Source organism: Xenopus tropicalis, chromosome 3 (genome assembly GCF_000004195.4).
Source record: "Xenopus tropicalis strain Nigerian chromosome 3, UCB_Xtro_10.0, whole genome shotgun sequence".
Classification (NCBI taxonomy): Eukaryota; Metazoa; Chordata; class Amphibia; order Anura; family Pipidae; genus Xenopus; species Xenopus tropicalis.
In genome coordinates, this window is record NC_030679.2 from 9,219,869 (window position 1) to 9,233,064 (window position 13,196).

General features: G+C 46.1%; 1 protein-coding gene across 6 annotated transcripts in view; it reads left to right on the plus strand.

Moving 5' to 3' along the window:
• Window positions 1–13,196, plus strand: part of cacna2d4 (calcium channel, voltage-dependent, alpha 2/delta subunit 4) — a 104,324-nt gene that overhangs the window by 33,230 nt on the left and 57,898 nt on the right. For all 6 annotated transcript variants that reach the window (XM_031898604.1, XM_031898606.1, XM_031898607.1 and 3 more), the window contains 11 exons: window positions 581–661; window positions 894–968; window positions 1,857–1,943; window positions 4,144–4,215; window positions 5,340–5,401; window positions 5,477–5,544; window positions 5,632–5,677; window positions 11,287–11,384; window positions 11,516–11,609; window positions 11,721–11,813; window positions 12,881–13,008. In XM_031898604.1, the coding sequence (XP_031754464.1) occupies window positions 581–661; window positions 894–968; window positions 1,857–1,943; window positions 4,144–4,215; window positions 5,340–5,401; window positions 5,477–5,544; window positions 5,632–5,677; window positions 11,287–11,384; window positions 11,516–11,609; window positions 11,721–11,813; window positions 12,881–13,008 (904 nt within the window). The remainder of the gene's footprint in view (window positions 1–580; window positions 662–893; window positions 969–1,856; window positions 1,944–4,143; window positions 4,216–5,339; window positions 5,402–5,476; window positions 5,545–5,631; window positions 5,678–11,286; window positions 11,385–11,515; window positions 11,610–11,720; window positions 11,814–12,880; window positions 13,009–13,196) is intronic.

The following is a 13,196-nucleotide window of genomic DNA, read 5'->3' on the forward strand; positions in this document are numbered from 1 at the left end:
CCGTAGTTTGCCCACCCCTGTTTTATTCAGTAGTTCCTTTTAAACATAATTAGGGTTGCCGCCTTTTCATGGGCCCCTTACGGGCCGATGACATGGAGGTTGGAGGGGGACCAAAACAGGCGGGCATATGATAGGGCAGGCCTATGGCACGTTTGGGGTTGGAGCTGCTACACTATAAGGCAAAGGAGAGGTAGAATCAGCTAGAAGGCAGGGTGAAAGAGCTATTGGGCAGGATGGAGGGGAGTGGGGGGCAGGGGCGGCCCACTGAACACCTAGCGATTACCAGCCATGGCTAACAAAACTGCTTCTAGCTACCCACCGCCTTGAAACATCAGCAATTAAAGTGACCAATAAATGGAGCCTGAAAGGATGATATCAGCGGATCACTTCTATTTAAGTAATCTGGTGATATCTAATAAGTTGTGCAGGCTCACTTTCTGTCAGCCCAAGGGCAATACTGTAATATTTGGGTGGGTATGGTATAACAATTCATTTGGACTGTATGTCAGCCAAGGAAACTGGTATTATTGTGACCCCAGTAGTGACTGTCCCCTTTCTTATTCTTCTTTTTCTCCAACAGAGATCAGAGGGAATCCTTCTGGGAGTAGTAGGATCTGATGTGCCCTTGAGAGAGCTTCTGAAGTTGGCACCCAGGTATAAGGTAAGTGCCTGAATCGCTGGGCAAGGAGTGACATTTCTATTGGGGGGTCCCCAGCCCCACCGAAGATGTCAACCCAAAACCCACAAAATAGTAGTGAAGATATATTAACACTAGCAGTGGCACACAGTCCTCTACCAGAGGGCAGCAGCGGGCAAAACACCCTGTGTACGGATAGCCCTTGAATCCAAATGTTATGTAATTCACACTTATCTTTGCCCTTTGTGCCCCACAGCTGGGTGTCCATGGATATGCCTTCTTGAACACAAACAATGGTTATATCCTCTCTCACCCCGACCTACGGCCTCTGGTAAGTGACCCGTGTTCCACCTTAACCTTAAGGGACTCTATCAATAACTACTCAGGTGCTGATAATATATAATTGGATTTTGGGGTGATTGATGTGAAGGGGGTCCTCTTGCATCTGTGGGGCCTGCTATGGGGTACTAGGTGGAGCAGGAGAGACGTTTTAGATAAGGTTTATGACACCCCCCCATATAATGATATTACAGAGATGTGCAAATACCTCCGTGTCCCTGGGGAGAGACTAATGAGATATCACCCCCGTGCCAGCCAGCCGCTCTTCCTGGAAAAACAGAATTATGATATATTCTCAGGCCAATAAAAAGCGATTAGATAAATCAATAGAGGTGGCTTGATGAATGGGCACCACCAGGAACGTGACACTAATGAACCCTGCGAGGTTTCATTTATGGCAGGGAGCAGATTGGCCAAACCTGACCTTAGGCCGTGTAATGCGTTTAACAACACCTTGGCTTTCCCAGAAAGGAGGGAACGGTGCAAACACATAATTTACACGCTATTTATACATGACTGTGAGTGGGTTACTGACATGTTATCTGACTACAACTCTCCTCAATGCCAGTGGTGCTCTATTGAGAACCATGCCTGCCTAGTGTACACTTAGCTTTCTGTTCTTCAGTGATGAGAGCTGAAGGCATTTAATTCTGCATTCTCGTTGGGGGATTCTTGGGATTCCCTGGGACCTTTGCTTCACCCAGGGCTCCATTCTGCCACAGGGTCCCTGACTGTAAACCCCCCCGATGGCAGCCCCACCCATGTGGAAACGTTTCATGAGTCAAACCTTGGCAGTCACCCCTTGTGAGTGGGTGGGTAAGTCCGTGAGTACACCCCCCTGGTAGCATTCCCCTAATTCCATCTGTTCTCTCTCTCTCAGTACAAGGAAGGCAAGAAACTCAGGCCCAAGCCCAACTATAACAGCGTGGATCTCTCAGAAGTAGAGTGGGAAGATAAGGATGAAATTGTAAGTAGGGTTTTTATGTTTTTTTTAATTAAAAACTTTACCAGAAAAGATTAACATAACTCAGACCAACATGCCGGCCAATAATTTCAACTTACAACCAAAATCCCCCCTCCAGTCCACTGGCCAAATGTCCCAATGAAAAACTTGACAATTGGACAAAAGCAGTCTCAGTCCTAGGAAGAGTCTATGCCAGGGGCCCTTAACCTTTCTTACTCGTGAGCCACAATAAAATGTAAAAAGACTTGGAGAGCAACACAAGCACCATAAAAATTCATGGAGGAGCCAAATAAGGGCTGTGATTGGCTATTAGGGGCCTCTATGCACACTATCAGCTTACAGGGGGCTTTATTTGGTAGGAAATCTTGTTTTTATTCAACCAAAACTTGCCCCCAAGTCAGGAATTCAAAAATAACTCCCTGGTTTGGGGGCACTGAGAGCAACATCCAAGGGGTTGGGGAGCAACATGTTGCCCCGGAGCCACTGGTTGGGGATCACCGGTCTATTCCGGAAGGGGACAATGGAAAATCAGAACTATTTCCATCCATAGGAATTTGTTGCTCCAGGTGTCGGACTGGCCCACCAGGATACCAGGAAAACTCCCGGTGGGCCCAGGTGTCAGTGGGCCCTCTTACTTCTAACTATTTAGTCTATTTCATGGTCAAGGAAGCTTGATAGATGGAAGAAGAGAGTATAGTATGTAGAGAAAAATGACTAGGATAATAAAGAGTTTGAGGGAGAAGAGAAGGAATTAATGTTCTGAGAGTGGGCCCATGGTCCAAGGCTTTCTGGTGGGCCCATGGTCCAAGGCTTTCTGGTGGGCCCTTGCCGTCTCATTCTGACACTGGTTGAAGGAGCAAAATCCAAAATAGTGAGCTTGGCAGGTCCAGAAAGCTCCAAGTCCCATGTAAGAACACATCTAATAACGTTAAAGCTCCTAGAAAACTTGGGAGAAACATAATGTTACCTGAACTATGGCCCCATGGGGATCCCAGTTGAGACCACAAATAACCAACATGCCAGGCAACAGCTAACAGGATAAGGGCGGCTAATGTGTGCCCTGGTATCATGGCACTGGGACGCGCAGCTTGGCCAATGCACTAACCATTGCCCTCACCATGCTGTCTACAGAGGTGTTAGGGTGCCCAATGGTCTGCTTGCACCTGAACTGCAACAGGAAATACTTAAAGACCGACACAATGATGTAAGTGTGGTCAGCACTGTAGGCGTTCGATAGGCCAGGTGAGCATATCCGGCCAGTTTCGGAGAAGGAAGCTGTAACACTGTAGCCCTGACCGCTGTTGACACTGTGCAGTGAACCAAAAAATGGCATTGAGTTTCCTCAACGGCACATCCCCAGGGGCACACCCTGTCCTGCCTAGAGAGGTGTAGGGGCACTAACAACGGGCCTGCCCGACCGACATCCTGTAATCGGGCAGATATCGATCGGGCAGGTTTTAAGATTTAGTTGGATTGGGGACCACATCGGCTCGTTGATGCAGACCCCAAACCGACTGTGCCCATTACCGTTGTTAAAATTCGATTGTTTGACCCCAGGGCCAAACGACCGAATTAGCCTAAATTCACCCGATATCGCCCACCCACAAGTGGGGATATCGGGAGAAGATCCGCTTGCTTGGTGACCTCGCCAAGTGAGCAGATCTTAACGTGTATGGCCACCTTAATACAGGTCTGTAACCCAGACCACTGACTCATTGGACGTTTAGACAAAGCTAGTTACATGACTGGAAGAAATGAGGCAGGTCCAATACACTGTACAATAGACACTTCTTATTTGGATGACAGTCTCCCTTTAATAAATGTCTTGCTCGTAGCCAAGTGAAGAATGTAACTGCAGCACCCCCATCTAATATTGTTTGCTTATTCCTAAATAGGAGTCACTGTGTAAATCGAGGCATCTGCTCCTCCTCATTAATTGTATTTGGTTGCTTTTATAATCCCTTCTGTTGCTAATTATGACTCCCTCTACCTTATCTTCAATGGTATTTTTATTGGAAATGAGAAATTTGGTTGCCAGGTGTAAATATACAAAGTGGTTGGGGGTTGAGGAAGAATGGGTTCATGTTTATTATCTCTAAAGGTCTGTTTTTGCACTTGGTTCTGGGCCGTGAAAATTTCCCGTAATAGAGAGGATTTGCCAAGAAAAGGTTTAGACACCTTAATCTGTTTGTTTCACTTGCAGCTTAGGACTGCCATGATTAACGGGGAGACAGGCTCTCTGACCATGGATGTAAAGGTCCCAGTGGATAAAGGGGTAAGTCTGGCTCCTAAATGTCTTAGTTGACTAGGCATGTATTTTTGGAGTAACAGTCACCCCGCTATAGTTCCAGGGGTACCCAGGGCACAAATAAGCACTCACCCCAAATCCCCCCCCTAACTGGCCTTCAGGCTGGGCCCCCTTAGCCCATAACAAGGTTACAGATATATAGAAACATTGGGGTAACAGTCACCCTGCTATAGTTCCAGGGGTACCCAGGGCACAAATAAGCACTCACCCCAAATCCCCCCCTAACTGGCCTTCAGGCTGGGCCCCCTTAGCCCATAACAAGGTTACAGATATATAGAAACATTGGGTAACAGTCACCCCGCTATAGTTCCAGGGGTACCCAGGGCACAAATAAGCACTCACCCCAAATCCCCCCCTAACTGGCCTTCAGGCTGGGCCCCCTTAGCCCATAACAAGGTTACAGATATATAGAAACATTGGGGTAACAGTCACCCTGCTATAGTTCCAGGGGTACCCAGGGCACAAATAAGCACTCACCCCAAATCCCCCCTAACTGGCCTTCAGGCTGGGCCCCCTTAGCCCATAACAAGGTTACAGATATATAGAAACATTGGGGTAACAGTCACCCTGCTATAGTTCCAGGGGTACCCAGGGCACAAATAAGCACTCACCCCAAATCCCCCACTAACTGGCCTTCAGGCTGGGCCCCCTTAGCCCATAACAAGGTTACAGATATATAGAAACATTGGGGTAACAGTCACCCTGCTATAGTTCCAGGGGTACCCAGGGCACAAATAAGCACTCACCCTAAATCCCCCCCCTAACTGGCCTTCAGGCTGGGCCCCCTTAGCCCATAACAAGGTTACAGATATATAGAAACATTGGGGTAACAGTCACCCCGCTATAGTTCCAGGGGTACCCAGGGCACAAATAAGTACTCACCCCAAATCCCCCCCTAACTGGTCTTCAGGCTGGGCCCCCTTAGCCCATAACAAGGTTACAGATATATAGAAACATTGGGGTAACAGTCACCCTGCTATAGTTCCAGGGGTACCCAGGGCACAAATAAGCACTCACCCCAAATCCCCCCCTAACTGGCCTTCAGTTAAATAATATAAAACATAACGCCATTGTCTGTTTTGCCTCTCCAGAAGCGAGTGCTGTTCCTGACCAGTGACTATTTCTATACACATATAGACGACACCCCTTTCAGGTGAGAAGGGACCCCCAGGGTACCCTATGCCCGGAAGCCCTGCTCCCCAGTTCTAAATGTCAATGTCATTTTCAGCCTAGGGGTGGTGCTATCCAGAGGACACGGGGAGTACATACTCATTGGTAACACGTCGGCAGAAGAAGGTGAGAGGGTATTTAGTTTATGTGGGGTGCAGATTGGGTACCGACTACACTCTAACCAAGGGCTCATTCACTATGTTGGTCTTTTAGGACTGCATGACCTTCTCCATCCAGACCTTACTGTGGCCAATGAGTGGTGAGTGGTGCTGTCTTGTGCTTTGGTTAAGGGCCCTGTGTCTTTAATTCCACTTTCCCTGGTCGCTATGGCAGCCTTTACACCTATGGGTTTCCCCGCCCTCTAGCCAGCGATAGGACAGAAACTCCTAGACATTGATTACCTATATAACCTCCCCTTTTCCCTCTAGGCCCCGTCTTTTTTCTGTCCTCGCCAGAGAAGATAGGACATAGTTTTTTTGGAGTCTTTAGGCTCTAGAAAATTTTTATTTTGTGACTCACCTGGACCCTGTTGGGACCCTGCACCTGGGGAGTTCAGCCTCTCTCCCCGGAAGGATCTTGCAGAGTATTTCCTCTTAGAGGAGGTCAGCGGATCAAACCCCGTTACTAGGCAGCCCGGGGTGATTATTGTAACGTTTCACCCGCTCCTGTACTCTGCTTAGGCAGTTTGGAGCGTTTTTGGGTGATGCTATGTGTCTCAGACCATAGCAAAGGGCGGCACCTTAGCTACTTCCGGTTTGCGTTCCAGCTTGGAACGCATAGGAAGCGAAACCGGAAGTGACGTTTCTATAGCAGTTTTCTCTCTCCTTCAAGTCGATTGGCCTTTGGCGCGGGGAGGGGAGGAAAGGGGGCGTGCAGGGAAGGTTTTTTGGGCCCTTCCGGATTTCCAGCGTGCTGCTGCAACAGCTTCTGTGTACTGGCGTTTTTTTCCTTCAGTTTGGTGAGTAACTTCTGTGTGTTTTTCTGTGATGTGGGTTTTTTTCAGATCACAGGGCTAATGGGTTTATTTTATTAGATAGAAATGGAAGACCAGGTGCCTAGTAGCCCAGATAATGCTGCCAATGATGATAGGAGGTGAGTCACCAGGTGTAAGTTTGTATTGTGGTTAGGCAGGAAAAAGAGTGCATAGCAACAATATCTGTTATTATTGTTTTGCAGTGTGTCCCCCCCCAGGAAGAGGGTTAGCAAAGAAAAGCACAAAGTGTGTGTAGCCTGTGATAATCCAGCTATGAAGCATTCTAAGCTGTGTCAAAGATGTACAAGCAGGCTGTCTGGGGATGCTGCAGCGGATACCTCAAAAGTCATGAAATGGATAAGAGAGGCAGTGGCGGAAGGTTTAAGATCAGCCAAACGCTGCAGAGAGGATGATAGTCAAAGTATTATACAAGAGAAAAGTGTGGACTCCCCTGATGAAAGAGATAGAGAATCTGAAGAGGAGTATAGACCGGAAGAAGAAGCTTACTCTTCCTTTGATGTTACTTTAGTGGAACCATTAATCAAGGCAATTAGATCTCGGCTTAACTTGCCAGAGAAACAACAGCCGCATCAGTCGTCTTCTAATCCCTTTAAATTTTTAAAGAAGGAGAAATCTACCTTTCCGCTACATGAGCTTATCAAGGAGGTGATAGTGAAGGAGTGGGAAAAGACTGATGTAAAATTTCCTATACCATCTAAAGTGCAGAAAATGTATCCATTTCCAGCAGAAGAGGAGCAGGTTTGGGACAAGGCGCCCAGGGTAGATGCGGCAGTTTCACGACTCTCGAGAAGAACTTAACTGCCAGTGGAGGATGTTGTATCCTTCTTAAATCCTATGGATAGAAAGATGGAGGCATCGTTAAAGAAATCCTATTTGGCACTGGGAGCAACTTGCAGACCTGCTCTAGCACTGACTTCTGTATCAAGAGCTATGCAGATGTGGTTGCAAAACATTGAGTCAGCCTTGAGAGAAGGAGTTGACAGAAGAGATATAATAGATGCTATGGCGGAAATGAAGTTGGCAACAGATTTTTTAACTGAGGCTTCAGTAGACCTGGTCAAATCTTCTTCAAGAGCTATGGCTCTTTCGGTGGCGGCAAGAAGAGCGCTATGGCTAAGGGCGTGGAATGCGGACAAAGCATCCAAAAACAATTTATGTAACTTACCCTTTGAAGGACAGATGTTGTTTGGTCCTAAGTTGGATGACCTTATCAAAAGAGTTACAGGGGGTAAGAGTGTGTTTCTACCCCAGGAGAAAAGAATGGGAAGATTCTCGGAAGGGTCAGAAGATCGGCGGTCCTTTCGGGGTAGAGCTTCCTTTCGAACAAATCAAAGGTTCAGATCTTCAGGACAGGACAAGCGTCCACAGTGGAGAGGAGGACAGGCGACACTATTCAAGACGCAAAAACCAAAAGTTGAGGATTCCAAGTTTTCAAGGAAAACAGTCTGAGGAATTGGCAGTCCAAACCTCAAGGATACCCAGAAGGCTTCAACAGTTTGTAGGGGTTTGGACAAAGTCCATTTCAGATCACTGGGTGCTACGAACAGTGTCAGAAGGTTATTATTTGGAGTTCAAACAGACTCCAAAAGAAAATTATTTTGTTATGTCTCAGATTCCTCCGCAAACGGAGAGGAAGAAGATAATGATGACTTACGTTCAGCAGCTTCTGGCAGATGGGGCGATATGTCCGGTACCTCAGAGGTTTTGGAGAAAAGGCATGTACTCAACTTTGTTCATGCTAAAAAAGAAAACGGGGGATTTTCGACCAGTTCTAGACCTCAGAGCAATAAATTCATTCTTACATGTAAGAACTTTCAAGATGGAATCCATTTTCTCGATAGTCAAAGAAATACGTCCGGAAGATTGGCTGTTATCAATAGACCTGAAAGATGCCTACCTGCACGTACCGATAGCTACCGCTCATCAGAGATTCTTAAGGTTTGCCATAGCTTCGGATCGGCACTACCAGTTCACATGTCTCCCATTCGGGTTGGCAACCTCTCCAAGGGTGTTTACAAAAGTACTTCAGCCGTTAATAGCCGAATTGAGGAAACAAGGTATCCTGGTCTATCATTATCTAGACGATATCCTGCTCAAAGCAAGGAGTGTGGAGGTTCTTCTGAACCACAGAGATTTTGTGATAAAGACTTTGCAAGAACATGGCTGGGTGCTAAATTTTCAAAAGAGTCAATTGCAGCCAACACAGGATCTAGTTTATCTAGGTGCAAGATTTCAAACAAACCATGCAGTAGTCACATTACCAGAGGTAAAGAAGCAGAAGATAAAAGATCTAATATCCAGATTGTTAAGGAGACATACAATGTCAGCGAAAGAGATATCCAGTATCATAGGGCTATTGAACTCGACAGCTCCGATGGTGAAATGGGCGCGTTGGCATACCAGACCATTGCAATGGGCCTTTTTAACGCAATGGAAGAGGAAGAAACAGAATTGGAATCAGATTATTCAGATAACGCATCAAGTGAAGATAGAAATGAGATGGTGGCTGGAGGAAGCCAATCTAACCAGAGGGCAGACGTTGAAGGATATTCAGTGGGAAGTACTCACGACCGATTCCAGCCCCAGAGGTTGGGGAGCCCATCTGAGAAGTATCGGAATACAAGGAGCATGGTCAGAGGAAGAACAGTTTCTCCCAGCAAATATTCTGGAGCTCAGAGCGGTTTGGAAGGCAATTCAGGAACTGGCAGAGCGGCTGAAGGGAGCATCTTTGATGCTGAGAGTAGACAACTTAGCAGCAGTAGCTTATCTGAAGAAGCAAGGAGGAACGCGCAGCCACAGCTTAATGAAGGAATTGCAACCGATTATGCAATGGACGGAGGTCTACTTGCAGAACATGTCGGCAGTTCATGTTCCGGGGGTTCAAAACGTACTGGCAGATTTCCTCAGCAGAGTGACAATGAGCAAGCACGAGTGGGAACTGAATCACGAGGTGTTCCTACAAATAGTGGAGAAATGGGGGTGGCCAGAGAAAGACTTGATGGCGTCCCCAAGCAATCGCAAGGTCAGAGCATTCTTTTCAAGGGACAGAGATGCTTTGATGCAGAATTGGAGCACAGGGCTCTTGTACATTTTTCCTCCGATACCCCTGATATCAAGAGTTTTGAGAAAGATAAGAGCAGAGAGGGCAGAAGTCATAGCTATCCTCCCGGATTGGCCGAGGAGACAGTGGTATCCTCTGCTCAGATCCATGTTAACGGACAAACCACTGAGACTACAGACCAGGAGGGATCTGTTAATGCAAGGCCCAATGTTTCATCCGGACCCGCAGGCATTAGCACTCAAGGCCTGGAAATTGAAAGGCAGAGGCTAGTCTCGGAAGGATTCTCCATGGCAGTAATAGATACCATGCTGGCAGCCAGAAAAATGTCTACTAATAAAACATACGACAGAGTGTGGAAAGTGTTTTTAGCTTGGCTACAGCAAAAAATATACTTCTTCAGGATCTCTCAGTAATTCAAATCTTGGATTTCCTTCAAGCAGGATTTGAAAAGGGATTAAGTTTGAGAACTTTGAAGTTGCAAGTTTCAGCCATATCGGCTTTAACAGAAAAACAATGGGCAAAAGATACAAAAATAATAAAATTTGTGACAGGGGTCATGCATCTGAGACCTCCATGCAGAGTTTGGTCAGCAGCTTGGGACCTACAGTTGGTGTTGGAAGTATTGACGGCAGATCCGTTTGAGCCATTGGAGGAGATATCGGAAATGCTTCTCACGTTAAAGATGGTCTTCCTAACAGCAGTTGTGTCTGCTAGGAGAGTGAGTGATTTGCAGGCTTTATCAGCCGAACCCCCATTCACTATTATCCAACAAGATAAAGTGATTCTAAGGGCAGTGCCCGGGTATCTACCCAAGGTGGTAAAGAACTTTTACCTTAATCAAGAGACAATTCTACCATCCTTTTTTTCAAACTACACTTCAGAACTAGAGAAAACGTGGCACATGTTGGACATGGTGAGGTGTATGACAGTCTATCTAAAGAGAACAAAGACTTGGAGAAAGTCAAACAGACTTTTTGTTATACCAAACGGTAATAGAAGAGGTCAGGCTGCCTCGGTTACCACCATCAGCAGATGGATTGTCAACTGCATAAAATTAGCATATCAAAAGAAGGAAAAGCAATTCCCTAAAGGGGTGAGGGCACACTCTACGAGAGCTCTGAGTACTTCATGGGCATTCCAGGCAGAGGTGTCGGCTGAGCATATCTGTAAAACAGCGTCATGGAATTCGGCCAGGACATTCCTTAAGCACTATCAGGTGGAAGTGCGAGCTAAAACTCAAGAAGAGTTTGGGAGCAAAGTGTTGGAAGCAGTATGCGGCAGCAAACGTTGAAAGATTAAATAATTTCTTTTTTCTGGCATATGATTTGTTTCATTATTTTCCCACCCTTTCTAACTGCTTGGGTACTAACCCATAGGTGTAAAGGCTGCCATAGCGACCAGGGAAAAGGGAAAATTTAAACCAATACTTACCGAAATTTTCCTTTCCTGGTTGCTATGGGCAGCCTTCACACCGTCTTCCCCCCCACAAGATTAGGCTCGGACTCAAAGACGGGGCCTAGAGGGAAAAGGGGAGGTTATATAGGTAATCAATGTCTAGGAGTTTCTGTCCTATCGCTGGCTAGAGGGCGGGGAAACCCATAGGTGTGAAGGCTGCCCATAGCAACCAGGAAAGGAAAATTTCGGTAAGTATTGGTTTAAATTTTCCCTTATTGTAAAACTGCAACTCCCAGCATACTACTACCGATCACTTCAAGCCATCTGTAGAAGGGGCAAGTGTGCTGTAGCAGAGGCAGGAGCGTGCCACGCTTTAATGCAATGTTGACTTACCCTTTAATCTTCCTCTATCATTTAGGATATACTGTGTCACGGACATAGACCCCGACCATCGCAAGCTCAGCCAGTTGCAGGCAGTGAAGAAATTTCTGACTGGTGAAGATCCAGATCTGGAATGTAAGAATAAAGCCCTGTTTCCATTAAGCGCACATCCTGGCTTGTGATTGGTTGTGATTACAGGGCGGAGAATAATAAGGGGAGGAAATAAGGAATAAATAAAATATATACAAAATTACTGCCCCCTACAGGTGACGAGGAGCTGCTGCAGGAGGTTCTGTTTGATGCGGTGGTCACTGCTCCGCTAGAGGCTTATTGGACTCAGCTGGCCCTTAATATGTCAAGGTACACACAAATAGGGGCAGTGTCTGCCTGGGTCTTGTTTCCTATGGCAACCAACCACCAGTCAGTGTCCTCACTGTTTACACACTGTTAACCCACTGTGTTCCTTTGCAGCAAAGATGAAGGCATAGAGGTTGCGTTTCTGGGAACACGTGCTGGGCTCATGAGAAAGAACCAGTTTGTTGGCAATGAGAAACTCACAAACAAGTAAGTCTCATTACTATCTGCATCACGTTCTGAATATGGCCTCTGAACTAGTAGCAATGAATATTATCAGCCAGACAAGAGAATCCTTTATGAAGTGAAGGCAGCAGATAAGAAACTGGGCAATCAGAATACTGAGCCATTTTCCATTGGGTTTCTAGTGATGTTGGTGCCACCTTGAGGTAGCAATGAGAACAGCAGTCCCTGCTGCACTGCTCAACCAAATTTTATTTAGTTGTTGCTGGACTACAAATGAATAATGTAACATATAATGAAGGTTGAAGCATGCTGGGAGCTGTAGTCCAGCAACCACAGGGTTGTATTCTTAAAGCAATCTCCGCAGCCATTGACTGCTTTTTAAATGCAAAAAAATCCCCCAATGAGAATCCCAGCTGATGTGAGTAAATCCGGCTCCCTGTTCTCTGTTCCTGCAATTGGAGTTGGGAGCATTAAACACAGTTTCCCAGCACTGAACAAGTCTGTCCCTTTATCCCCATGTCTGATTCCTGTGCCATATAATAAAGTAAAAAAAATGACATAATTATCTCTGTATGTAAGATAACAGCAAGATGGCTGACACAGTGCTGGGAATCAGCATTCTCAATGGTTAATTCTTTTGAATTTATAATAAAGTTTTTGGTCAGTAGAATTCACAATTTTATTGCATCTATAATTAAATTTTTCAGCAACTTCTATAGATAGCTAGGGGGCGCAGTGGGACAGTGTTGCAGTTGGGTTTACAACCCCTTGGTACCCCACCTTGTCATTTCTTTGCTTCTCAAGAAAAACATTTCCTGCTTTATACCACTAGGTGGCACATCTGCTCTTCTATAGGGTTCCTCCTGACTGCCCTTGGGTTGGTTTTAGGGTGGGGAGAAAGGGCATTTGTCCAAGGACACAGTAATGCAGTATGGGGCTTATGGTGGTACCTGCTCTGCTATACTCCTGGTTAGTGCCAAGGATGCTGGGAGTTGCAACTGAACAGCCATAGGTCAGGTAGGGGCCCACCACTGGTAAAGGGAGGCACTGGATATTGATATTATTACTGATGTATTATTACTATTGTACAGAAAGTTCCTGCAGTACGAGGATAAGGAGAGTATATTCACCATGGATCACTTCCCCCTATGGTACAGAAGAGCCGCAGAGCACCCCGCAGGCAGCTTTGTCTACCACATTCCTACAGATGATAACCCAGGTAACCAGGAAAGGATACAATGCCTGCACTGCCAAATGTAGTTCATACAGTGGTCTGGTTGCCACCGCGCCTTTGTCACTTTAAAGCAGAACTGACCCCCCCAAAGCACTTTTGCTATTTACATTCATTCTTTTTTTTTTTTTTCTTTTTGTTTTTCATAGTATTAGCAGATTCACACCCTCGATATG